General features: G+C 49.0%; 1 protein-coding gene and 1 pseudogene across 1 annotated transcript; both read left to right on the top strand.

Moving 5' to 3' along the window:
* Nucleotides 1-12,095: 12,095 nt before the first annotated feature.
* On the top strand, nt 12,096-25,649 carry PRDM7 (PR/SET domain 7). The gene is made up of 11 exons (XM_059903780.1): nt 12,096-12,164; nt 12,565-12,688; nt 13,012-13,119; nt 14,953-15,002; nt 16,797-16,935; nt 17,584-17,685; nt 17,901-18,172; nt 18,585-18,652; nt 19,793-19,986; nt 21,698-23,314; nt 25,486-25,649. The coding sequence occupies exons 1-11, from the start codon at nt 12,096-12,098 to the stop codon at nt 25,647-25,649; spliced, it is 2,907 nt and encodes a 968-aa protein (XP_059759763.1).
* On the top strand, nt 13,349-13,504 carry LOC132353677 (large ribosomal subunit protein eL39-like; annotated as a pseudogene).
* Nucleotides 25,650-27,965: the final 2,316 nt, after the last annotated feature.

Here is a 27,965-nt window from a genome sequence, read left to right as displayed (position 1 = left end):
CAATGGGAGGAGGAATACCTAGAGAATCAGACTTTGAAGGCTAGCGGGATTTGATTGCAGGACTTCAACAGGACTGGGGGAAACAGTGACTCTACTCTTGGAGGGCACACACAAAGTAGTGTGCACATTGGGACCCAGGGGAAGCAGCAGTGACCCCATAGGAGACTGAACCAGACCTACCTGCTAGTGTTAGAGGGCCTCCTGCAGAGGCAGGGGGTGGCTGTGGCTCACCGTGGGGACAAGGACACTGGCAGAAGTTCTGGGAAGTACTCCTTGGCATGAGCCCTCCCAGAGTCCGCCATTAGTCCCACCAAAGAGCCAGGTAGGCTCCAGTGCTGGGTTGCCTCAGGCCAAACAAACAACAGGGAGGGAACCCAGCCCCATGCAGCAGCAGACAAGTGGATTAAAGTTTTACTAAGCTCTGCCCACCTGAGCAACACCCAGCTCTACCCACCACCAGTCCCTCCCATCAGGAAGCTTGCACAAGCCTCTTAGATAGCCTCATCCTCCAGAGGGCAGACAGTAGAAGCAAGAAGAACTACAATCCTGCAGCCTGTGGAACAAAAACCACATTCACAGAAAGATAGACAAAATGAAAAGGCACAGGATTATGTACCAGATGAAGGGACAAGATAAAACCCCAGAAAACAACTAAATGAGCTGCAGATAAGCAACCATCCAGAAAAAGAATACAGAATAATGACAGTGAAGATGATCCAGGACCTTGGAAAAAGAATGAGGGCAAAGATCGAGAATATGCAAGAAATGTTTAACAAAGACCTAGAAGAATTAAAGAACAAGCACCTAGAAGAATTAAAGAACAAACAAACAGAGATGAACAATACAATAACTGAAATGAAAAATACACTAGAAGGAATCAATAGCAGAATAACTGAGGCAGGAGAATGGACAAGTGACCTGGAAAACAGAATGGTGGAATTCACTGCCACAGAACAGAATAAAGAAAAAAGAATGAAAAGAAATGAAGACAGCCTAAGAGACCTCTGGGACAACATTAAACACAACAACATTCGCATTATAGGGGTCCCAGAAGGAGAAGAGAGAGAGAAAGGACCAGAGAAAATATTTGAAGAGATTATATAGTTGAAAACTTCCCTAACATGGGAAAGGAAATAGCCACCCAAGTCCAGGAAGCGCAGCAAGTCCCATACAGGATAAACCCAAGGAGAAACACGCTGAGACACATAGTAATCAAATTGGCAAAAATTAAAGACAAAGAAAAATTATTGAAAGCAGCAAGGGAAAGACAACAAATAACATACAAGGGAACTCCCATAAGGTTAACAGCTGATTTCTCAGCAGAAACTCTACAAGCCAGAAGGGAGCGGCACAATATATTTAAAGTGATGAAAGGGAAGAACCTACAACCAAGAGTGCTCTACCCGGCAAGGATCTCATTCAGATTCGATGGAGAAATCAAAAGCTTTACAGACAAGCAAAAGCTAAGAGAATTCAGCACCACCAAACCAGCTCTACAACAAATGCTAAAGGAACTTCTCTAAGTGGGAAACACAAGAGAAGAAAAGGACCTACAAAAACAAACCCATAACAATTAAGAAAATGGTAATGGGAACATGCATATCGATAATTACCTTAAACGTCAATGGATTAAATGCTCCAACCAAAAGACACAGGCTTGCTGAATGGATACAAAAACAAGACCCATATATATGCTGTCTACAAGAGACCCACTTCAGACCTAGGGACACATACAGACTGAAAGTGAGGGGATGGAAAAGGATATTCCATGCAAATGAAAATCAAAAGAAAGCTGGAGTAGCAATACTCATATCAGATAAAAGAGACTTTAAAATAAAGAATGTTACAAGAGACAAGGAAGAACACTACATAATGACCAAGGGATCAATCCAAGAAGAAGATATAACAATTATAAATATATATGCACCCAACATAGGAGCACCTCAATACATAAGGCAACTGCTAACAGCTATAAAAGAGGAAATCGACAGTAACACAATAATAGCGGGAGACTTTAACACCTCACTTACATCAATGCAGATCATCCAGACAGAAAATTAGTAAGGAAACACAAGCTTTAAATGACACAATAGACCAGAGAGATTTAAATGATATTTATAGGACATTCCATCCAAAAACAGATTACACTTTCTTCTCAAGTGCACATGGAACATTCTCCAAGATACATCACATCTTGGGTCACAAATCAAGCCTCAGTAAATTTAAGAAAATTGAAATCATATCAAGCATCTTTTCTGACCACGCTATGAGATAAGAAATCAATTACGGGAAAAAAGTGTAAAAAACACAAACACATGGAGGCTAAACAATACATTAGTAAATAACCAAGAGATCACTGAAGAAATCAAAGAGGAAATCAAAATATACCTAGAGACAAATGACAACAAAATCACGACGATCCAAAACCTATGGGATGCAGCAAAAGCAGTTCTAAGAGGGAAGTTTACAGCAATACAAGCCTACCTCAAGAAACAAGAAAAATCTCAAGTAAACAATCTAACCTTACACCTAAAGGAACTAGAGAAAGAAGAACAAATAAAACCCAAAGTTAGTAGAAGGAAAGAAATCATAAAGATCAGAGCAGAAATAAATGAAGTAGAAACAAAGAAAACAAAAGCAAAGATTAATAAAACTAAAAGCTGGTTCTTTGAGAAGATAAACAGAAATGATAAACCATTAGCCAGACTCATCAAGAAAAAGATGGAGAGGACTCAAATCAATAAAATTAGAAATGAAAAAGGAGAAGTTACAACGGACACCACAGAAATACAAAGCATCATAAGAGACTACTACAAGCAACTCTATGCCAATAAAATGGACAACCTGGAAGAAATGGACAAATTCTTAGAAAGGTATAACCTTCCAAGACTGAACCAGGAAGAAAGAGCAAATATCAACGGACCAATCACAAGTAATGAAATTGAAAATGATTAAAAATTAAAAGTCTTCCAACAGACAAAAGTCCAGGACCACATGGCATCACAGGTGAATTCTATCAAATATTTAGAAAGGAGCTAACACCTATCCTTCTCAAACTCTTCCAAAAATTGCAGGGGGAGGAACACTCCCAAACTCATTCTATGAGGCCACCATCACCCTGATACCAAAACCAGACAAAGATACTAGAAAAACAGAAAATTATAGACCAATATCACTGATGAATAGAGATGTAAAAATCCTCAACAAAACACTAGCAAACAGAATCCAACAACACACTGAAAGGATCATACACCATGATCAAGTGGGGTTTATCCCAGGGATGCAAGGATTCTTCAATATACACAAATCAATCAATGTGATACACCATATTAACAAATTGTAGAATAAAAACCATATGATCACCTCAATAGATGCAGGAAAAGCTTTGACAAAATTCAACACCAATTTATGAGAAAAACTCTCCAGAAAGTGGGCATAGAGGGAACCTACCTCAACATAATAAAGGCCATATATGACAAACCCACAGCCAACATCATTCTCAATGGTGAAAAACTGAAAGCATTTCCTCTAAGATCAGGAACAAGACAAGGATATCCACTCTCACCACTATTATTCAACATAGTTTTGGAAGTCCTAGCCATGGCAATCAGAGAAGAAAAAGAAATAAAAGGAATAGAAATTGGAAAAGAAGAAGTAAAACTGTCACTGTTTGCAGATGACATGATACTATACATAGAGAATCCCAAAGATGCCACCAGAAAACTACTAGAGCTAATCAATGAATTCGGTAAAGTTGCAGGATACAAAATTAATGCACAGAAATCTCTTGCATTCCTATATACTAACAATGAAAGATCAGAAAGAGAAATTAAGGAAACAATCCCATTCACCACTACAACAAAAAGAATAAAATACCTAAGAATAAACCTACCTAAGGAGGCAAAAGACCTGTACTCAGAAAACTATAAGACACTGATGAAAGAAATCAAAGATGATATAAACAGATGGAGGTATAAACCATGTTCTTGGATTAGAAGAATCAATATTGTGAAAATGACTATACTACCCAAAGCAATCTACAGATTCAATGCAATCCCTATCAAATTACCAGTGGAATTTTTTACAGAACTGGAACAAAAAGCCTTAAAATTTGTATGGAGACACAAAAGACCCCGAATAGCTAAAGCAGTCTTGAGGGAAAAAAACGGAGCTGGAGGAATCAGACTCCCTGACTTCAGACTATAATACAAAGCTACAGTAATCAAGACAATATGGTACTGGCACAAAAACAGAAATATAGATCAATGGGACAGGATAGAAGGCCCAGGGATAAACCCACTTACCTATGGTCAACTAATCTATGACAAAGGAGGCAAGGATATACAATGGAGAAAAGACAGTCTCTTCAGTAAGTGGTGCTGGGAAAACTGGACAGCTACATGTAAAAGAATGAAATTAGGACACTCCCTAACACCATACACAAAAATAAACTCAAAATGGATTAAAGACCTAAATGTAAGACCAGACACTATAAAACTCATAGAGGAAAACATAGGCAGAACACTCTATGACATAAATCACAGCAAGATCCTTTTTGATCCACCTCCTAGAGAAATGGAAATAAAAACACAAATAAACAAATGGGACCTAATGAAACTTAAAAGCTTTTGCACAGCAAAGGAAAACATAAACAAGACGAAAAGACAACCCTCAGAATGGGAGAAAATATTTTCAAATGAAGCAACTGACAAAGGATTAGTCTCCAAAATTTACAAGCAGCTCATGTAGCTCAATATTAAAAAAAAAACAACCCATTCCAAAAATGGGCAGTAGACCTAAATAGACATTCTCCAAAGAAGATATACAGATTGCCAACAAACACATGAAAGGATGCTGAACATCACTAATCATTAGAGAAATGCAAATCAAAACTACAATGAGGTATCACCTCACAACAGAATGGCCATCATCAAAAAATCTACAAACAATAAATGCTGGAGAGGCATTTATTGGAGAAAAGGGAACCCTCTTGCACTGTTGGTGGGAATGTAAATTGATACAGTCACTATGGAGAACAGTATGGAGGTTCCTTAAAAAACTAAAAATAGAATTACCATATGACCCAGCAATCCCACTACTGGGCGTATACCCAGAGAAAACCATAATACAAAAAGACACATTCACCGCAACGTTCACTGCAGCACTATTTACAATGGCCAGGTCATGGAAGCAACCTAAATGCCCATAGACAGATGAATGGATAAAGAAGATGTGGCATATACATACAATGGAATATTACTCAGCCATAAAAAGGAATGAAATTGGGTCATTTGTAGAGACGTGGAAGGATCTAGAGACTGTCATACAGAGTGAAGTAAGTCAGAAAGAGAAAAACAAATATCATATACTAACACATATATGTGGAACCTAGAAAAATGGTACAGATGAACCAGTTTGCAGGGCAGAAATAGAGACACAGATGTAGAGAACAAACGTATGGACACCAAGGGGGGGAAGTCGTGGGTGGTGGTGGGGGGGGTGGGATGAATTGGGAGATTGGGATTGACATGTATACACTGATGTGTATAAAATTGATGACTAATAAGAACCTGCTGTATAAAAAAATAAAACTAAATTTAAAATTTTTTTAAATAAATAAAATTTTTTTAAAAAACAGAAAAAAAAAGTTCTTCCCTTCCCATAGATGTATTTATATGAATGAATTATTTCCATGCTTATATCTATAAATACAAAAAAGAGGAATAAAACCTACCTTGAACCAAAAAAGAAAAAAGGAAAAAAAAAAGCAGAACCCACCAGTTATACAGAGGAAAACCCTATCAGGGCACTTGCTCCAGTGGTAAACAATTCTGAAGTTGGTCAGAGGTGGGAAATCGTCTCACACGCAGCCAGCAGCCCCCCCACAAGGAGCGTCCTCATTGCAAAGCTGGGGGACCGTGCCGAGGCGTCTCCGAGTAAACGTGAGCTGAGCCCCAGGCCAGCTGCTGCTGAACTTTTCCCACCCTTCCCAGGTAAAACACCTGAATGTGTGCAAGGACTTGAAAGACTAGAGGAAGGGCCACACCAGCGACAGCACGCAGGCCCGACTTGGTGCCTGCAGGCCAGCCAGGATGGTCCTGGCCCCGGGCGCTCTTCTGGAAGCTTTCCATTTCCCTGCCTGAGGTACCCCTCCTGTCCCGGCCCCCACTGCTTTTTTCCTTCCTCACCTCTGCCCAGGGAGAAATTCCAGCGGCAGGTATGGGTGACACTTCCTCTTCTTTAGCAGGTGGCAGCCCAGCAACTCCTGCAGAAAGTCCAGCAGAGCCCCACTCACACCGGGCCACCCACAGAGCCGTGGGCCCTACTCCCTCCCACCAGCCCAGCCCCGAGACTGCTGACGGGGCAGAGAATATGGCGCAGAGAATATGGCGTCAGGCACAGCTGCAGGGCTCTTGCTGCCTGGAGGGGTGTTTATATTGACCTCAGCCCAGGCACACCTGGGGAGGGCTGGCCGGCCGGGTCAGGCTGCCCAGGTCAGCCAATCCTCGCCCCTCAGGGGCTCACAGTTGCAGAAAATGGGCCTTGCTGCACCGGCCAGGCCCAAGGAACAGGTGTGGCATCCTGAGAGTCAGGATACACACAGGGCTGCAGCTCTGGCTTGTTTTCTAATCGTTTTATCTGGTCCATGAGTGGGAGACAACTTCAAGAAGACCCTCTCCTAATGAGAGGAACCCAGGAGTCAGGGAGAGGAGGGGTGGTGGGTGGAGACAGGGGCCTGGTGCCCCAGCTGCAGTGGAAGCCTCTGGAAGACCAGGCGGAGGGAGGCCGCACAGAGTGAAGCCCAGGGTCACAGACCTGTCGGAGCTGCTGTTTGTTAGTTGAAGTCCTGCTCTGAGGTGCTCTGGGTCAGCTCTGAGCGACAGGTGAGCTGGGGGTGCTCTGCAATGAGGGCTACGTGCACGGTTCCTGGGTGCCCAGCCCTGACAGGTGCCTGCCCAGGGGAGCTCCATATCCAGGGAGGGGCCTGCCCACGAGAGCCCCGTGGGCTGCTGGGGACCTGGTAAAGGACGCCAGGACAGTCAGTGAAGCCACAGAGGATATACACCTAGTAGTTCCTAACTCCTACACCCTGCTGGTCATTCCACCATCCACCAGGACATGGTATTCTGTATTAGACTTAAAAGATGCCTTCTTCTGTATTCCATTAGTCCCAGAGTCACAAGAAATTTTGGCTTTTGAGTGGCAGGACTCAACATACAACAAAAAGAATGCTACTGGAATGTCCTGCCCCAAGAGTTCAAAAATTCCCCCACCATCTTTGGGAAAACTTTAGCTAAAGACCTAAAAGATCTCCCTCTGGAGAAGGGAACCCTCCTTCAATATGCAGATGACATTCTGATCGCCAGCCCTACTAAGGAGGCCTCTGAACTACCTAGCCAATAAAGGATAGAAGGTGTCCAAGAAAAAGGCTCAAATATCACAGACTAAGGTGACCTGCCTGGGCTTCATTCTCACAGAAGGTCGGAGAAGCCCATCCCAGGAAAGGGAAGAAGCCATTTGCAGCCTCACCCTTCCTAAAACTAGAAGACAGCTTAGGGGTTCCTGGGGAGGCCGGGGTTTGCTGCATCTGGGTCCCTAACTACAGTCTAATAGCTGGGCCTCTATATGAAACACTGAAAGGAAAAGATGATGATCCTTTTGAATAGAATCCAGAAGCGGCCTTTCAAGAATGGAAAGAGCAGTCAATTCAGACCCTTGCCCTGGACCTCCCTAGTTTAGCTAAACTCTTTGACCTTTACATTCCCGGTAGAAGGTGAATAGTCCTTGGAGTAATAGTGCAAAAACTGGGACCACTTGAAATGGAACAACGCAAGTATGCCCTCCGGGTAGGAGAAACCATGGTAACCAAGGGTTGGGCCTGCCGCCCCACCGGGCCAGGATACTGGGGGTATCTAAAAACCTGGAAATCAGCAGCACGCAAGGCCTTCTCCCTCCTAAGGGAAAAGGACCCCACTTGGTGATCCTAACCACCCACCTTGCCCTGAAGTTGCAGGGGTCGCTCCGTGGACACACTGACCTCGAGCGAGGAGGCCCTCAAGCTCCAACCTCCAGAGAGACAACCTGGGGCAATGGGCCCCCATGACGACTCATGTGACCATCTCTTTGACCTGGAGCTTCTATTCCAGAAAACAACAAGAGTGTGCCCCAAAAGAGCAGACTACTGGTTGCAGGAATTACTGCACCCAGAGGGGAGCTAATAAGCTTGGCGGGGGAACCGTATATAACGCTGTCACCATAGAAAAGCCAGCAGCCACCGCGGTGACGGCGGCCAATGAGACCGGCTCGACTCCTAGCTACTTCAAAAGGCCGTTGCCTCAGTGGCCGTCATGGTCCTGGATCACCACCGGCCCTGGACCGTCTGGGAGTTGACCAGGCAAGGCTCTGACACCTGGTGCTGTTTGTACGTTAATTCAGGAGCCTAATTGAAGAAAGCGCAGACTACTGGTCAGAGCATCTAGGCTGGCAGAAACCGTCAGCCAAGTGTGGCCAAACAAATGTGGGGCGGGGTAAAACCGGCCCCCCCAGCGTCTCTGGGCATCTCTCTCCTGGACCCTTAAAGGTCATTAGAATCTATAAAACTTCCAATGCTGGTGCTCAGGCGGACGAGCAGTGAGGGAGGAGGCCTGGGGGCAATCAACCTCACCTGGAGGCTGCTGGGGATAAGTCCTGCCCCTCCCCCCGGGTATGAGGACACCCAACTCAGCACGAAGCATTTACAGAAGAGGGGTCTGCACCCTCAGCGCCCCAAGAATGAGGAATGGGACAAAAGGCAGAGGAGGGGTTTGTCACCGGCAAAGCCCATTAAAAATTCCTGGGAGATAAAAATAGAATCTGGGCAATAAAATAAAGTCTAACCTTTTTTTCCTTTGTGCTTTGTCCAATTTCACGTGCTCCTAGGGTTCCGCATGCAGAGGCCTCACACCCGGCACTTCAGACCCGATTTCCTAGTGCAAAATGGCTGGGCCCACACCTCAGCTCGCGGGACCCCGTGCAGACTCCGCGACATAGAGCCTGAGCTCCAGCCAACCCGGCCCTCGAGCGCTCCGCCCCGTCCCTCCCGCTGACGCTGACGGGATCCCTACACAGCAGCCCGGCCCACAGCCCGCGGGGGAGCGCACGCTCTCACCTCTCCATTCTCTGATCAAAATATAAAGTTTTCCTTTGCTTCTGAACCAAACTCAGTCTCGATCTGTTGGCTCCAATGACACTGGGCAGGGGGACCCTTGTTGGGGCCGACTCTGCAGGATCAGTAACAGAATTTGAGAACATTGTAACTTCAGTGAACAGATGTGCAAACCAAACTGTAATGAACGTAGAGCAGTGTATAAGGCTCGTGTAAAATAAGATGTTTCTAACACTTCCATTTGATATTTCCATCACTTGATTATAAGCAAGTTCAGTGGAGGGTTTTTGTCTTATTTGTCAGGTCAAGTTTAGAGAAATTAAGTGATTTTTTTCGAAGGATGTACATCTAATAATCTTGGCTGAAGCTTCAATCTTCTTTTGAATGCTTTTCCATTGAAAATGATACCTCTCTTTCTGAGGAAACTAAAATCGCCCCCATTTCTGAGGAATATAAAATCTTATAACTTATTGTCACCAAAGGGGAAAGGCAGGGGGAGGGATAAATTAAGAGTTTGGGATTAACACATACACACTGCTATTTATAAAATAGATAATCAACGAGGACCTACTGTATAGCACAGGGAACTACACTCAGTATTTTGTAATAACCTATAAGGGGAAAGAATCTGAAAAAGAATAGATATCTATAGCTACATCATCTATCAACGCCAGATCAAATGTAACCTAAGGGAGGCCGATGGTGACCGCTTCTGACCCTCAAGACTTCAATCATCTAAAGCTTGGACTCTGCCTACTGCCCAAGGCCCTCCATGAACATGCATGTACCCATAGCTTAAAACTTCCCCAGTGTGGGGGTTTGGGGAGACACTGTTTTGGCAAGATCCCTGGTGTTCTCCTTACTTGCTGCAAGTAATAAATCCCTCCTTCTCCCAGTCTTTGGCTGGGTTATGTCTTTTGGCTCTACACCCACCAAGAGGCAAACCCAGTTTTCTGGTAACATCTCTCCATCCAGACCCCCAACCAGCACTCGTGGTCCCACCTTGACAATAATTCTACAGTCAGTTGTCTTGCTTCCAATACATGGAAATCATGTTATGTTTCTGTGACCAAAGCTAGGTAAAGGGCAGAAACACTCTCCCCATTTTATCTTGTGAAGCCCCCTCTGCAGATCCATTGTCCTCGAATTTGATGCCTCATTTTAATGGAAAACACTTGCAGGGCTTTTTGGTTTTATTTATATCTCATTTCCGAAGCCTTTTTAGACCTACATTGCTTAAAGATACAGATTACTCCTAAATGCCACTTCTACTTTGAGATTTAAAATTCTCCCAGTGTTTTTTCTAATATACTTATTATTCCATTTGTTGCGTTTAAATCTTTGACCGTATGTTGTTTATTTTGTGTCTCATCAGATTTTAGTTAATTACCTAGTCTTCCCCTGAATAAAGCAATACTCATCACATACAGTTCTTGCCAAAACTGGATTTTACAAGGAAGGGAACACGTGGACCTAGGAGAAAGTTCGGGAGCACGACTACCGTCCGGTGCAGCAAAGACTCTCGTTCAGGGCACTGGATGGCCACGTCCACCCTAAAGACCCACCTCCCGCTTGAGGCTCCAGGATTAAGACGGGGTGCCTGACGGCGGGCGGAAAAAGCAAGCAATGAAAACCGCTAAGCTGCTCCTGCTGCGCTGGAGGCTTCTTTTTAGACACGCGCGGGACCCAGAGCAGCCAATCCCCGAGCGGCGGGGCGGGACCTTGTGCGCGCTCCGCACCCTCCCGGCCGCCTATTGGCGGGACCACTTCGGTCGCAGCGCCGATTGGTGGCTTGTGCCTGACGGGGCTTTACGAGCCGGCTCCGCCCCCTTCGCTTCGCCTCAGCTCAGGAGGACGCGAAGCCGCGGGAGCTGGACCGCGCGCCGGGCCGGGGTGGGCCACGCGAGGGGACAGGGGGGAGACTGACGGGAACACGCCCTGCGAAACCCTTATAAACCCTCAGCCCGAGGCCTCCAAATTCCAGGCTGGGAGGCCCCAGATCCCCTCACCCTGAGGGTCTCCAAATCCCGTGAGCTTGGAGGGACCCCGGGTCCTAACCTGAGGGACCTCACATCTCCTCAGCTTCGGGGACCCAAAGTCCCTTCACCCACAGAAACACCAAATCCCCTAATGCTTAGACCCCCCAAATACCTGGAGTAACCCCTAGAGGTTAGGCGCCCTAAAAATAGCACCCGCAGAGAGACCAAATTTCCCTAACCTCAGAGACGCGGAGTACCCTCAGCCCGGGAACTCTTAACCCCTTCCTCCTCAAAGACCCCAGCTACGCTCAGTGTGGGAGAACCTAAAGCCCCTTCACGAGAGACCCCCGATTTCCTCAGGCTCACAGGTCCCAAGTTCTCTCAGCCTGCGCCTTCTACATCCCTTCAGCCCAAAGACGCCAAATACCATCAGCCTAAGGGACCCCGAATCCCCTCGGGTCTGAGGAACCCCAGTTCCCTCAGCCGGAGTGACCCAGATCTCCTCAGGCTGAGCGATCTGTCCCTTAGGCATAGAGCGCACGTTACGCCCAGATTTTTCCGGAGCCCCCAGGTGGAGAGCCCCGAAACCCCTCCTGGAGAAACCGTCCCCGTCCGTCGCTGGAACCGAGCCCTGGTCGTCGCCCTGCCCCCAGCGCAGCATCCGGGGCTCCCGGGCTCCTCGGGGCTCCCTCAGACGCCCGCAGACACGGCCTGCCAGTGCCTTTCCTCAGGGGCGCCGGGCTGCAGGGGGACTGAGGAAGCCGAGCCTGGTTCGCGTTAGGCGGCGCTGCCGTGGCCGGTGAGGCTCCATGCACGCCATCAGTACCCTCCGCATCCTCTAACCCTTGCGGGGCTCCTCGCACCTTCCTGCTCGGCACAGCCCACCCGGGGGACGCAGACCTGGCTCTGGGCAGCGACCTCAGCGCCTTCCCCTCCCACAGGCGCCTCGGCCCTGAGGCGGTCCCGGGCTCATGAGCACCGACAGGCGGCCGGAGGAGCGCGCTGAGGGCGACGCTGGGAGAGCAGAGCGGACGCCCACGGTGAGGGCTTCAGGAGGCAAAGCCGGGCGCCAAGCCGGCTCTACGGGAGGCTCGCGGAGCTGGACCCTGCAGGGCCACAGACCCCGGGCCTGCGCCGCTGGGTGGCCTCCTCTGTGAAGGGACACAGGATGGGGGTGCCTGGTGCTGGCTAAGATGGCGGGGGGGGGGGGGAACACAGGACACGAGCATCGTCCACCGCTCTGTGTCCGGGGAGAGCGAGGAAAATGCTCAGCGTTTGCTCAGTGAAGCAGGACGCAGTCAGGAAGGAGCGCCTTCATCCTTGTCTCACAGAGGCCGCCAGCGGCATCAGGCTACAGCCTGCCCAAGGCGGCGGGGGCGGCCCAGCTCTAAGTTCGACTGAGATGAGTGAGTCACTGAGGAAGGCTGTTATTTTCTCTAGGCCAAAGATGCTTTCAAAGACATTTCCATATACTTCTCCAAGGACGAATGGACACAGATGGGAGAATGGGAAAAAGTCCGATACAGGAATGTGAAAAAGAACTATGAAGCCCTGATTGCTATAGGTAACGGGAAATGCTGGCTGCCTGGGAGCCTGGGGGGCGTGGAGCAGGTCTTCGGTCTCCGTGTGAGCTCGGCTCTCTCTCGGGTGGCCTCATCGGCTCACAGTTCCCTTCTGTGTGGAGACGAACCTGCAGGAAATGTGTGTTCTTTCGTATTCGGTGTGGGCCTGGCCCTGGCAACGCAGAGCTCGCCTCTCGCCTCGTTCTAGACTCTCCCAGCCCATCCTACCAAGTCACACTGACTTTGTGGCGCTTTCCGTTGCCTCTGGGCTTTATTCCTCCTTCCAGCTCTTCCCTTTTGGAACGAAGATTTTGCTTCTTTCCAGGTCTCAGAGCCCCTCGGCCAGCTTTCATGTGTCACCGCAGGCAGGCCACCAAACCCCAGGTGGATGACCCTGAGGATTCTGATGAAGAATGGACTCCAAGGCAGCAAGGTGAGGGGCCAGGAAGATTTAGAGGTGTCTTCCTGAAACCAACCTGGGTTTAGGTCTCAGCTGCATCTCAGGCATTAGCAAAAAAACCCCATAATTGTTCACCAAACAAGCGAGATGCAAAACAGAATATTATACAGTAAGAGACTATCCATATAAAGTTTTTAAATATGTAAAATAATTAGCCTCCCCTTCTCTGCCATCCAATGTGCGGTTGACTCTGCTCCTCACCATGTCTTCTCACAAGACTTTCACGATCGAGCGATTCCTGGGCAAGAAACAAAAGTAGAATCGCCCCATTCCCCAGTGGACTCAAATGAAAACTGGTAATAAAACCAGGTACAACTCCAAGAGAAGACACTGGAGAAGAGCCAAGCTGGGTCTATAAGGAGCCACACATGAGGTGGCACACGTATTTATGCTGTGGAAGGTCACTTGCCTCTTACCATATCACTCTGAAAACATCACTACTATCTGGACAAACGCATCCATTTGTTTTATTGGAAAAAAATGATTTTTCTCCTTGTGTCAGTGTTTCTGCATTAGTGCTTTGGCTCAGTAATAAATATGAGACCTTTTGTTGGAAAATATATATATATATATATATTGTTTATAGGTACATTAAAAGGCCGTAAATGTATAAAAATTTGAATGTGAATAAGAAGTACCAAATTCATCACCAGAGGAGTAAGGGCTGGCAGGTGGCTTCACTGTGTCTTGGTTAGTTTTTTGTTTGTTTTTGTTTCTGAATTTTGAAATAGAAATTAAAAGACCTGCAGGGGTTGTGGCAGAATGGTGACATAAGACTGAATGAAGGTGGATGTATGGGTTTTCCAGTATAATTCTCAATAGTTTTCTCTCTTTTTTTTTTTTTTTTTTTGGCTGCGTTGGGTCTTCATTGCTGCGCGCGGGGTTTCTCTAATTGCGGCAAGCGGGGGCTACTCTTCTTTGCAGTGCGTGGGCTTCTCGTTGCAGTGGCTTCTCTTGTTGTGGAACACGGGCTCTAGGTGCGCGGGCTTCGGTAGTTGCAGCACGCGGGCTCAGTAGTTGCGGCATGCAGGCTCAGTAGTTGTGGCGCACGGGCTTAGTTGCTCTGCGGCATGTGGGGTCTTCCCGGACCAGGGCTCGAACCCGTGTCCCCTGCATTGGCAGGTGGATTCTTAACCACTGCGCCACCAGGGAAGTCCCGAGTGCATAGAAAGAGTTTGGAGTGTTGATTTTGTATCCTGCAACTTTGCTAAATTCTTTTATTAGTTCTAACAGTGTTTTCTGTGGAATTTTAAAGATTTTCTACACATAAAATCATGTCATCTGTGAACAAACCTAATTTTACTTCTTTCTTTCCAAACTGGAAGCCTTTTGATTCCTTTTCTTATCTAATACCCTGGCTAGGACTTCCAGTACTATGTTGAATGGAAGTGGCGAGAGTGGGCATCCTTGCCTTTTTTCTTGATCTTAGAAGAGATCACTTTTTCCCCCAATGAGTATGATGTTAGAGGTGGACTCTTCATATGGGACCTTTATTATATTGAGGTAATTTCCTTCTATTCCTACTTTGTTGAGTATTTTTGTCATGAAGTAAATTTATTTGATACTTTATGAACATAGGATGAAGCACAGATGAGGTTTTGTCTATTTTTTTTTTAATTTTAAGAAAACTATGTGATGCTCCCAGCAGAAGCACAGGCGTTGATGATACAGAAATCATTTTCCATTCCCCCTTTGGTAATCCTTGTACTTGTCCCTCTCTGGTTCAGAATTCTGTGTCCTTAATTCAGATGCCCAGAGTTTGGAAACATTTACCAACCGAAACACTGATTTCTCATCATCTTTTAGTTAAACCTTCTTGGGTGGCCTTCAGAGTGGAGCACAGTAAACACCAGAAGGTAAGTATTTCCCAAATCCTGTTGACAAGGAAATCTTCCTCATGGATCCAATCACAGGTAAGAATAGGAGAACACACAGAGTATCCTAGACACTGCTGCTTCCTTTCATGATTCTTTAGCACAATGTCTGATATCATTGTCACTTTTATAGTTAATAAGAATAGCAACAATAGTAGGTCGTTCTATTTTCACATTATTTTCATAATATTTCAGACTCTATTTTAAGCATTTTACATGAATAAACTCACTTTAAACCTTAAAACAATCCTATAGTACCTATAGGTAGTGTAACTATCACCATTTATATTGAATAGATCAAGAAACTGAGGTAAAGAAATGTATGATTATATGCCTGAGATCACAGTATCACTGGTAGTGCAATCTCATCCAAAGCTCCTTCTCTAAAACACTTACAAGCTGAGTAGAACTTCCATAGTTTTATAAAGTTTACACTGTCTTATTCATACATCTTTATATCATTCATCTGATGGATGATTTCAACTTCAGTTCTTTTCTGCTACGCCAAAGTGAGTGACATGCTAAGACCATCTGACTACAGGAAGCTGACAGATGTGTAGGCAATTTGTAGAGTGGATTGTCCGAGACGGAGAAGGAGATGGATGCCCCAACCTCAGAGCCGCCTACTCTGATAAGAGGAAGCATCTTCCAGCCCTGACTAGCTTCAAGTTTGATAATTGAAAACAACAAATAAGAAAATAACTTAAGGACTTCATAGAGGTTACCCACGTTTCAACAGAAACTCATCCCTCTGGAACTGATTTCAAATGCTCATTCTTGCAGGAGGAAGTAACAGCTCCTTCCTCTGAGCTCTAATTAGGCAACTCTCATGTTTGGAATCATTTGTTTAGCCTGCCCCTGCGTTGCAAGCTTTGAGAGCCTGGTCCATACCCGTTTCTTCTCAGAAGTCCCAGGCCCAGCTCAAGGCCCCTGAGTGACTCCACATTTAAACATTCACCTAGAAGTAAGAGGGTCAAGGAGTGCTGAAGATAGTATCTGTGAGCTAGATTTCAAATAGGGAGACAGTTGAGGGGGTAAATTGATAGCAGGGCTGGACTCTCACATTCACACTGTGTTAAATATCAATAGCTCACAAAACAATTTGGTGAACGTTATTAAATTTCATGTCCACTGTAACGTTAAGAATTAGCATGTATACCAATTTATGGATCAGGAAACTGAGGAGAACTAGCTAGTCGTACAGCCTTATTCAAGCAGAATCGATGGGAACCAGCTACTCTAATTCCAAACATTCTCTCTGGGATATGGCAACCTGCAACTTTCAGCATCGTTTTCTTTATTGTCTAGATATGTTTCTGCCATACCATTTCTTTGTTCTCTTCCCAATCTCACTGCTCTGTCACCTCATTTTCCAGAAGTGTTTTGTCCCCTCTGTACTTTTCCACATTTCCTCGTCCATCAGAGGTCCACTAATTAATAGAAGACCCCCTCTTTTTTTCTATAAGCCCTTACCCACCGCTTCTTTCCCAGACTTTGTTGATTCTTCCCAGTTATTCTCCCTGCCTCGCTCTCACTTTTACGGAGGAATTTGAGAGAAAGTTGAAGGGAAGGAACCTTAAGATATGGGTTCTAGTCTTGATTCACTACCCGCTTAGGCCCTTTATTTACGCTCTAGCGTTCAGACTCCACCCGCCCCGGGTATTTCCAAGGGTTGTTGAAGTATTGACTAAAGTCATGCATGTGAAAACACTTCATAAGCCCTAAAGAACTAAAGAAATGCATGTTGTCTTTTACTATGTGACTCTCCCGTTGAAGGGAGTGCCCCTGGTGCCATTAAGTAATGAATCTAGTTTGAAGAAATTGCCAGGAGCAGCGCAACCGCAGAAGGCAAGGGGCCCGGCGCCCCCTACCGGAGCAGCAAGCACCTCTGCACGGCACGCTAGACAAAAGCTGGGTAAGAGAAAATACCTTGGGGGCGTTAGTCCCTCTAATTCCTCTAGAAAGGCTGATTAGTATGGCCTAGGTGTGTGGGGTGGACTTGGGGTAGGCGTGGGTTTAGGCTGGACTGATCTGAGACGTGAAGTTAGCACTGGGGCCTTGGGAAAATCTTACACATTTTCTGAGGTCCTGATTGCTAATCTCTAAAGTGAATATAAGGATACATAACTCGTATAGTGTTTGAAAGCATTAAATTAAATATAAAAGTACTGACACATACACGTTGTTCAAAAATCCATCTGTGATAACAGGGACCATGCTTTCTTAGTTAAGGCCTCTGCTCAGTGCCTAACATGTAATGTGCCTTAACAAATATTTTCTGAATGAGTAAATGTGTCAATGAACCATTTTCTAAGTAGAAAGGTTGGGAAGTTAAACCTAATAACGGGAAGAACAGGAAGCTAACATTGAACTGGGCATCTGTAGTCAGTGTGGAGCCTCGGTCTCTCTGAACCAGTAGTTAAAGGGGGAAAAAACAAAGTATACAGAAGGACAGGTGATAATTTGATGGGAGGGGATTTCACATTTTCTGATAAAACAGGGACCAACACTCCAGACCCCACCAACCTTGTTACCTAGAGTTACCTACTCTTCTCCAACTTAGAACGCAGAACAAAGCAGATTGAAGTGAAGATGTATAGCCTACGAGAAAGAAAGGGCCATGTGTACCAAGAGGTCAGCGAGCCCCAGGACGACGACTACCTCTGTGAGTGACCCCACTGGCCCATTACAGAGAAGGCTGTTATGTCTTGCTACAATAATCTCACCTTAGCATTTGGTCCCCAAATCATCCCCTTTGTCTAGTGACTTGGGGTACAGGATTGAGGCCAAATGACATGAGCGCCCCGGTTCTTTCTGGAGGTCTTTACGACCAGGAACATGCACTGTATCTTCCCTAATCCCTGTTGCTCTCGCCTCCAGATTGTGAGAAGTGTCAGAACTTCTTCATTGACAGCTGTGCTGCTCACGGGGCCCCTACATTTGTAAAGGACAGTGCAGTGGAGAAGGGGCATCCCAACCGCTCAGCCCTCACTCTGCCCCCTGGATTAAGTATCAGACCATCAGGCATCCCTGAGGCTGGGCTTGGCGTATGGAACGAGGCATCCGATCTGCCGTTGGGTCTGCACTTTGGCCCCTATGAGGGCCAGATCACAGAAGATGAAGAGGCCGCCAACAGTGGGTACTCCTGGCTGGTGAGAAACCCACCTCTTCCCCTGTCCTCTGGCCTCCACATCCCTTCTGTGGATGGGGGGGGGCCTCACCTTCAACATGCTAGGACGTGGATGGGGACAACACGGTTAGCTCTGTGTACTGAGTGCACTTTGCATGAACACGGAACTTCTGTTTAAAGATCAGAGGACGGGTGGGAGCACGGTGGTACCGGCACAGAGAAGTGGCTCCTCCCGTGCGGGGCCCTTGACCTGAGGGGACAAATAGACTCAGACATGAGGATGGTGATGAAGGAGCTTGTTGTGTGGTCACGACCGGCAGCTGCATCCATGCAGGCTGAAGAGCATTGATGATAGCAGAGTGAAATAATTCTTCTATCACCTCCCACCAAAAAGAAAAGAAAAAAAGCCTTTAACTTCTTTTTCTGACACTCAGATCACCAAAGGGAGAAACTGCTACGAGTACGTGGATGGAAAGGACAAGTCCTGGGCCAACTGGATGAGGTAAGTCCAGTAGGTTTCCAGGTTCCAGAGAGGACACTCATCTCTCTCAAGCCCATGTCCCTTTCCTTCTCAAACTGCCCCCCTCAATGGTTTTTACATCTTCTGTCCCTCTTTTTTTCCATACAGTGCTCTTTCATTTCAAGAGACGTCAGAAAAAAGGAAATAAAAATATAGTATACGTCCTCAAAATACGTCTCTGTGCTCAAGAAAATTGGGGTACTTGAAAACAACTTGAGGAGTCTAGACTCACCAGGGACACTTATTCACCTAATTAACACTTATCAAGCACTTACTATTATGCTCCAGTTTAGAAAACGGAGTCCATTACTTAAACAGATCACATAACCCATGTCCTTACGGAGGACACACTGCAGACAGACATTAAGCAATTGATTTTAGGAATATTTAATCATAATTTTCCTATTTTTCAAGAAGTGCACAGCACCAGCATAACCTAACATGAGGGACCGTTAGTCTGTGAGGGCGGCCACCTTCCCAGCCTTGGTTCCAGTGAGAACTGGGTTCTGAAGCTGGGGAACAAACGGACTGCAGGATGGTTGTGAGCCGCCCCTTTCTCTAAGGTCCCCTCCTTTCATCAGGGGAGGCAGAAAGTGAATAAACTACTATTGTTCTGTGTTTCGAGCTAAGTCAGAGAGCTCTCCAAGTTTCTACAGGAACCTGGGGGAGGCAAGTGAATGGGAGGCCCTGGATACACGTGGGGAGACTGGAGACAGGCCTCTCGAGAGAACGTAGGCTGGGGCTGAGTGCTGAGGGATGTGTGCTAAACTAGAAGCACCAAGTTCTGTGGAATAAAAACAGAACTTCATTGAGAGTTTAGAGAAGCCAGAGGTCCCCAGTTTTATGGCCAATCCAGGTGGAGACAAGTCTGGAACTGGGCTTTGGAAACAGCTAATTAGGTAAGGAGAGAAAAGCAATCCGGCCTGGATGCGCGCTGGAAACAGCACCTGGAGATAGGGATTCACAGGACAAGGTCGCAGGTGTGAACAGAAGGTTCCCGAGGAGGCGCAGTGGGAGCTGGGGGCAGTGCCAGAGCGCGGAGGCCAGGAGCTGGCTTGGGTCTGACAGACGGAGGGAACTCATCGCCTGTGCCTTCTTTCCCTTTCCCGGCCCCAACCCCAGGTATGTGAACTGTGCCCGGGATGACGAGGAGCAGAACCTGGTGGCCTTCCAGTATCACAGGCAGATCTTCTACCGAACCTGCCGGGTGGTCAGGCCGGGCTGCGAACTGCTGGTCTGGTACGGGGAGGAGTACAGCCAGGAGCTCGGCATCAAGTGGGGCAGCAGGTGGAAGGGCGAGCTCGCGGCGGGCAGAGGTGGGCACCGCTTCTCCTCCAACACAAAGCAAGAAGCGCTCCTGGGGAGCTTTCATGGTCCGGCTCTTGAATGGAGTAAACTCCAGTCTGGAGTCAGTAAAATTTCAGTTAAGATGCTTCAGAAATTGATTCATAAGCCTTTGACTCTTAGGAAAATTTTTTATATTAAAAGTTTTTTCTTCTAATTTTTTTAATCCTTCATGCAAAAAATATATAACATCATTTAGGGCTGAAAGGCTTAGAGGAAAAAAACAAGTTTTCAAGCACCTACCAGCTCTCTCACCTTTAGCTGTTTCTTCTTAATCCCCTCCATATTTCTAGATGATATGTGCACACGTTGATTTGCATTCAGTCACCATTTCGGTTTGCTGTCACACGAGTTCATGCACTGTGCCAGACAGGGCTCCACGAACTGGAAATAGAGATTGAACAGGTCGGTCAGAATCACTGCCCTCGAGCAGCATGTGCCTCATACCAGACAGCAATTAGTGCTTTGAGGAAAAGTAGCCCAGAAAAAGTGCCTTGGATCAATGTGAGCGGAGGGGTGGGGTGTGGCGCTCTCCAGAGACAGCATTTGTGGGCAAAGTGTTCCAGGCAGGGGAGCGGCCAGTGCCGCAGCACCAGGGCAGGAAAGAGAGGCCATGCAGGTGGTCAAAGAAGGAAGCACAGAGGGAGAGGCAGGAGGCTGGGCAGAACACGGAGGCCTCAGGGCCTGTGCTCCACGCACAGACACGGGGGTCCTCCCGGGTGACGTGAAACCACCGTGCGGTTCTCAGCTGCGAGGGGCATGTTCTCTGCTCTAAGATCATGCTTTGGCTCGTTTTTTGGAAAGAGATAGCAGTGGGGAATCCGCTCAGCGGTCAGTTCATCATCAGGGCAGAGGGGAGAGTGGACTGTCTGAAGAAGGGCAGGAGTTGGGGTGTATTTTTAAACAGGACTTCCTACTGCATTTTAAACGGACTAAGCCTGACTGAAATCAATGAGGTGTGAATACTCGTGAGGCTTTCTGAGGAAGGATGTATTCTCATTTTCCGCTTTATGGGAAACTGAGCGAGAAGCAATTCATGACCTATTGGGGGCATCAGGAGCCAGAGTCCTTTAGTCAGTGGGACCTGGACCACTTGGTCTTGTCCAATCTGAATCCCACCTCCTCACAGAGATTCAGACACAATGGCTGCTCAACTAATATGTCTCTGTGAATGAGGAGCCTCAAATCCAGCTTTACTCACAGGTGCTCTAACCACTACCCTACCCCGCCTTCCACATCTGGAGATCTCCAGGATGAGTGCCCCTAACTTAATAAATCCCTTCCCCTTGTAGGAAGTCACTCGGGGCAATTCCACCCGTCATCAAGAGTGTTCTCTCCCAACAGGATAAAATACCTGTGGCCCCTCTGTCACAAAGTGATAGGACTTTTCAGATACTCGTACGTGGGCAAAGGTCACTGCAGTTCCACCTCCTATAAGGAGTGACGCTGCCTCTGATGCTACTTGAAGGTCCCTAGTCAGGGCCATAGGTAGAAAAGGCCCTTGATACAGGCTTTCTGGATTTCTGAAGAAGACGGAGTGAGTAAAAATGGAATGGAAAAGTAGACTGTAAAGGCACACTTGCTGGGAGACAGAGCTTGCACTGTCAACACTGAGATGATTAGTGGTTCAGGCCTTACCGGAGACAAACCATCTACCTGACCAAAAGCTTCCTCTTTCAGCAGACCCAGAGCCCAAGATCCATCCATGTGGCTCCTGCTCTCTGGCCTTCTCCAGTCAGAAATCCCTCAGCCAGCAGGTGCAATGCGGTCACCCGTCTCAGGTCCTCCCGAGAACACCTGCAAGAGACCGCGTCCAACCAGAGGATCCCTGCCCAGGCTATCAAAATCGGCAGCAGCAATATTCTGATCCACACAGCTGGAGTGACAAACCTGAAGGTCAAGAGGTCAAGGAAAGGTCCAAACCTTTGCTGAAAAGGATAAGGCTAAGGAGGATTTCAAGGGCCTTTTCCTACTCTCCCAAAGGACAAATGGGGAGTTCTAGGGTACATGAGAGAATGATGGAGGAAGGGCCCAGCACAGGCCAGAAAGTGAATCCAGAGGACACAGGCAAATTATTCATGGGGGCAGGAGTATCAAGAATTGTAAAAGTCAAGTACAGAGGCTGTGGGCAAGGCTCCAAGGATAGGTCTAGTCTCATCAAGCACCAGAGGACACACACAGGGGAGAAGCCCTACGTTTGCGGGGAGTGTGGGCGAGACTTCAGGCTTAAGTCAAATCTCATCAGACACCAGAGGACACACACAGGGGAGAAGCCCTACGTTTGCGGGGAGTGTGGGCGAGACTTCAGTCGTAAGTCAAATCTCATCGGACACCAGAGGACACACACAGGGGAGAAGCCCTACGTTTGCGGGGAGTGTGGGCGAGACTTCAGTCGTAAGTCAAATCTCATCGGACACCAGAGGACACACACAGGGGAGAAGCCCTACGTTTGCGGGGAGTGTGGGCGAGACTTCAGGCTTAAGTCAGATCTCATCAGACACCAGAGGACACACACAGGGGAGAAACCCTACGTTTGCGGGGAGTGTGGGCGAGACTTCAGTCTTAAGTCAAATCTCATCGGACACCAGAGGACACACACAGGGGAGAAGCCCTACGTTTGCGGGGAGTGTGGGCGAGACTTCAGTCGTAAGTCAAATCTCATCGGACACCAGAGGACACACACAGGGGAGAAGCCCTACGTTTGCAGGGAGTGTGGGCGAGACTTCAGGCTTAAGTCAGATCTCATCAGACACCAGAGGACACACACAGGGGAGAAGCCCTACGTTTGCGGGGAGTGTGGGCGAGACTTCAGTCGTAAGTCAAATCTCATCGGACACCAGAGGACACACACAGGGGAGAAGCCCTACGTTTGCGGGGAGTGTGGGCGAGACTTCAGTCGTAAGTCAAATCTCATCGGACACCAGAAGACACACACAGGGGAGAAGCCCTACGTTTGCAGGGAGTGTGGGCGAGACTTCAGGCTTAAGTCAGATCTCATCAGACACCAGAGGACACACACAGGGGAGAAGCCCTACGTTTGCGGGGAGTGTGGGCGAGACTTCAGTCTTAAGTCAAGTCTCATCAGACACCAGAGGACACACACAGGGGAGAAGCCCTACGTTTGCAGGGAGTGTGGGCGAGACTTCAGGCTTAAGTCAGGTCTCATCAGACACCAGAGGACACACACAGGGGAGAAGCCCTACGTTTGCAGGGAGTGTGGGCGAGACTTCAGGCTTAAGTCAGGTCTCATCAGACACCAGAGGACACACACAGGGGAGAAGCCCTACGTTTGCAGGGAGGGTGAGGGAGTCATTACCAAAAAACCACATCTTAGCCACGGGAGGATAAATGTAGCCACCACATACCTCAGCTCTGAGGGAGCTTCAAAGGAAGTCTATGACCCCTTACATTCCCTAAGAGTGTGATGAGCACAGAAATAACGGGTTAAATAGATCCTCCGCTTTCACGATAAGAGAGAAGGTAGATAAACAGCAGAGGGTTTCTTAATTGCCCTGGAGATGTTCATACCAATCCCCTTCATGGTTTTTTGGACTCCTGTTTTAATAAATTTTGTCTCCATACAAATCTGAAGCCCAGACTGTGTACCTCATTCCCCCCTTATCACTGAAAGCAGTGGGGTCCAAGAGGGCCACAGAGAACTCACACTCGCAGCCCCGGTCTCCATAGGAACTGAACCCCTGGAAGGGCATTCTCTCTTGGCCTCTCCTCGTTCCTCTCTGGTTTCCTCTGACTTCTGAAGCCTCAAAGGTGAAGGCCTCGTGCATGTGTGTGTGCATGCCTGTGTGCCTGGCTCAATCTGGGGTATCTGGTCTCCCTCGCTCTCTCTTTGCTGTCCCCTCAGGGTCAGCACAGCATGTGGACTCCAGATCCAACCATAGTGGGTCAATTCTCAGCTCTGCCCTCACCAGCTGTGTGACCTAGGGCAAGTGCTCAACCTCTCTGTGCCTCTTTTCTAGTCTATAAAATGGGATGGGAGCGCCAGCCTTTTGGTTTGATGGATAAGCACGGGCAGAATCTGGCACAGAGGCTGGCTGAGAGTGCAAGCCCCGCCCTTTGTTATTCTCTCCCTGCCCACGTCTTCCAGGTCTTTAGAGCTGGACAAAGAAGGGGCCACTCAGGCACTGGTCAGACACAGCTGCTGCACCTGCAGACTCAGCTGCCCTGACGAGGAGGTGAGAGGTCAGGATGCTAAGTTCGGGCAACCTCCCTTCCCACCGCTGCCCTTCCCACTGAGCCTGGGCAGGCCCAGAGCCCCTCCACACACAGTCACCTGGGAAAGGCGGCCCTCGCCCACACCTGCTGAGAACAGAGTCTGGAGCCGCGTCTGCAGGAACCGGACCACCCGTGAGTCTCAGAACCTCTCCTGCCCCCCTGCACACAGTGTCCTCGAAGCCCACACCGCAGCTTCTCTAACGCACGTGCTATGTACCTGGGCCTGTGTGCTTCAGTGCAACGGCGTCGCCACCTTGAAATTCTTCACTGTTGAATATTTTATCCTTCAACTCACTTTTTCTAAGAGAAGTCTGATGGAGAATGGGGCACGCTGTGAGCAGAGCAGGCCCGCACAGTGCGGGCTCACGGCTAACGGCCCTGAGGCCCCGGCAGCTCAGGGCTCCCGTGGAGCCAGCAGTGCAGGTGCACAGCCTGCACGTGAGGACAAGGTGGCACGAGGCCTCTCCCGCTGGGTAGGTGAGGGCACTGACAGCTCCAGGAGGCCACGCTGTGCTCAGACCCAGAACTGAGTTCTGGTACAGAAAGGAGGCCCCATCCTCTCCTCTCTGAACAACCTCCCTGCCCCTGAGGGAGCCCTAACTTGGCCCAGTCCTGTCCCCACCAGGATGGGTTCAGGAAGGCCGAAGGGGGGAGCCCAGACCCCATGACCACGAACAACGGCCCTTAGGCACCCTCCCCGTGCAGGCTTGTGAAGCATCTCTGCGTGAACCATGTGGATGTCAATAACAAACATCCACTATTATTGTCTCCTTTCTTTCATGCTTTTTTAAGGGAACGTGTGTGTCTGTGGCTTTGTTTCCCTATGGGAAGAGAAGCGCCATAAACTTTCCATCTTCTGCGGCTCTCTGCAGGGGCCACGGGAGGGACGGAGTTGGGGGTGATGCCGGCAGAGGGGCTTCGACTGAAATACTGTGGGGGAGGGGCCCCAGAAACTTCCAGGGGCTTCTCACCTGCACCTCCCACCAGAGGTGGCCCTAGAATCCCCTGCAAGGCTGAGCAGTTCAAGGCCTGCCCCCTCCCCTCCCCTCCCCTCTGGCAACAAGCCTCACTCCTGGCGAGGCCGCCAGCCCCCAAGATGCCCCGAGTCCCTGGCCCCCATCATCCACGGCCTGCACAGAAGATGCAGGACCCGTGTGGTGGCGGCGATGGTGTGCGACCCCACAGTTCAGGCACAAAAAGGCACTCCGGCCTCTCACCCAGTCTCGGCTCACCTCTAGCAAGGGGGCTGGCGGTTTATACACCCTCCCGCCACCGGCAGCTGCTGGCAGCCACGATCCGCGTGCTGAAGGGGGGCTCGGAGGAATGTGCGCCGCCTGACACGCGCTGGGCTCGGCTGAGGCGCCTGTCCTGTCCCCGGGACACCTGCCGGGCCTCCACCTGACACTGCGGGTGCCCTGGACGGGCACACAGGGCACCAGCAGCCTCCATCACACGTGCCGCTCTGACCGCAGTGGCCCCATGGCTGTGCCAGCCCCACCTGCCTGCTGCTCTACCGGGACCCTAGCTGAGCAGGTGAGCGCGGAGCACAAGAGGGTAAACTGGTCTTCGGCTGCCAGACTCCACCTGGTCGGCCACGAGCCCGGCCAGTACCTGAGGCAGAGCTGCCTGTGGGGAGGGTGTCGCCCACAGACGCTGTCCTCAAAGCTCAGGCCGCTGAAAACTTACCAAAGAGGTTTTCTTAAGTTCGTTTTTAAAAGTAGGAGGCCGTTCATCTATCACCCAGAGAAAACTCCTGTAACATTCTGAAATATGTACCTTAAGATCTTATTTTGCAAGCTCTCATGCTTGATGTCAACAGCTTTGTTGTTTTTTTTTCTCGTAATATGCAGTTGTTTAGAAAAAAAAGAAATTTAGAAAATACAGAAAATAAAAGCCACCCATAATTGTATAGGGAACACCAATTAATACAGCATCTCGTCACCACACACAGACACACGTGCACACACACAGGAACACACGTGAATGTTTTTCTTCTACGAAATCTTTTGAGCCCCCATCTTACCTTGTCACCGGCCTCTGTTTTTGCTCACCAAGACGAGCCCGCTTTGGCATCGTGACCAAACTCAGAAGCAGGGCGGAGGAGCAGGGGCTGTGAGGGGTGGGCACCGCCTGGCCTGAAGTGAGGAGAGAAGAGCGAGTGCTTCTCCTCCGGGTCCAGTACCTTCAGGGGCCATTAGGGGAGACACCGAGGAAGAAGCCTCTCAAACGCCTTCCCTTCAGTTTCCATGGTTACAACGTGCCCCACGTCCCGGGGTCAGACCGGGGTTTAACAGACCTTCTCTTGTTGGACATGAAAAGTGTTTCCATTGAGAATCTGTCCAGATCTTGGCCTGGTTTGCTGCAGGTTTACCCATGTGGTGCATTCGGGGCTCAAGGAAGTTCTGCAGCTTCCCGGGTTTAGGGCTAAAGCACACCCCGCCCTCACCCCTCCCGCGGTCACTGCGTCTTCCCCTCCAGAGGAAGGTGTCTGGGACTACTGACTGCAAAGACACTACCAAAGAGGACAAAGGCCATGGCCGGCCCGGGGCTGGGGTGCTCCCTGGGGAGCAGAGGGGACATGGGACACGCAGTGCTGGCCTCACCTGTCCTGCGCGCTTAGCCTCCTTCTCGGTGGCTGTGCGGCTTTCTGCCCCCGGGGGGCCTGCCAGCGAGGGGCTCCCAAGACGCTGCAGGCCGGGGTTGGCGGTGGGGGCGCTGGATGCCAGGAAACCCAAGACCCTCCAGCAGGCCCGTGCGGCGTGGGCGAGAGCTGGCCTCACTGGGCGGCTAGGCCCTGTCCTTTCGGGACACCCTCTCTGGACCCCCGGCCGAGGTGCGGCTGTTTCCCCGATGCCCACCTTGGTCTCAGGAGGCAGAAGAGAGGCTGGGTTACCCCTCCCACCTGCCGCCCGGAGAGTCACAAGGGCCCCTTCCCAAACAGTCGGAGCAGGCTTAGCAGAGGGAGTGCTTGGGTCTCACACGGTCACTATGGAGAGGGATTTACTCCTGACCAGGATCCTTCTTTGCTGGTTCTGTTTCTGTGTTGTCTTCACACCAAATCTCACAGGGACAAGGCCGGGTTTTTACAGCATCACTGGCCCAGGGGCCAGCGAGCCTCCTTGTGGTGTGTTTGTTACAGGCAGGGAGCCAGGGCGGCTGGTGTGACGCTCCCCCGGGCGAGAGAAGGGACCACACTAGCTTGTGTCTCCTGCGGGGTTTCAGGGGTGCTGGCAATAGGGGCGGCCACTCCTTTTCTAAATATGTCAGACAACCACTGAGTTCTGAAGTTATTCATGAAACATTTTTTGAGCACCTGTTATATTGCAGGTACCACACATGAGGGTTGCAGAGGTGGAGGTGGGCAGAGCTGGGTGTTAGGAACCAGCTCTACGGTCGTGGAAGAGCTTCAGGACTCACCGAGGCTGAGGAGTCCATGAGATGCCGGCTTCTGATGGCGGAGTAGACATTTTCTACCGCAAGTATTAGCTGCAAAGATACATAATAAAGCGAGAGGCATGACTCTTGCAGCAAAAATAAGGGTGCGGGCTGGAGGAGAAGGTGGCAAGAAGGGCCGAGCAGAGAGAACAAGCAGGTCCTGTCACTCCAGTGTTAAGCGTGCAGGATCCAAGCCGCCAGCTCAGCTCGGTCAACTCCCTGCTCTGCACTTAGTTACCGTGAAGCCCTGGAGCCTCCACTTCCCCTGCTGTCGGGTTGGTAC

The sequence above is a fragment of the Balaenoptera ricei genome, chromosome 19, assembly GCF_028023285.1.
Source record: "Balaenoptera ricei isolate mBalRic1 chromosome 19, mBalRic1.hap2, whole genome shotgun sequence".
NCBI classification, from domain to species: domain Eukaryota; kingdom Metazoa; phylum Chordata; class Mammalia; order Artiodactyla; family Balaenopteridae; genus Balaenoptera; species Balaenoptera ricei.
The sequence above is the reverse complement of the archived record's forward strand: the minus strand, read 5'-3'. Positions and strand labels throughout refer to the sequence as shown.

What these genes read in the sequence shown, in the direction of transcription:
- PRDM7 (XM_059903780.1), top strand. Translation starts at nt 12,096, where the DNA reads ATGAGCACCGACAGGCGGCCGGAGGAGCGCGCTGAGGGCGACGCTGGG. An exon ending in GCACGCTAGACAAAAGCTGG is followed by an intron (nt 16,936 to 17,583) that starts GTAAGAGAAAAT and finishes TCTCCAACTTAG; the next exon opens with AACGCAGAACAAAGCAGATT. An exon ending in ACAGTGGGTACTCCTGGCTG is followed by an intron (nt 18,173 to 18,584) that starts GTGAGAAACCCA and finishes TCTGACACTCAG; the next exon opens with ATCACCAAAGGGAGAAACTG.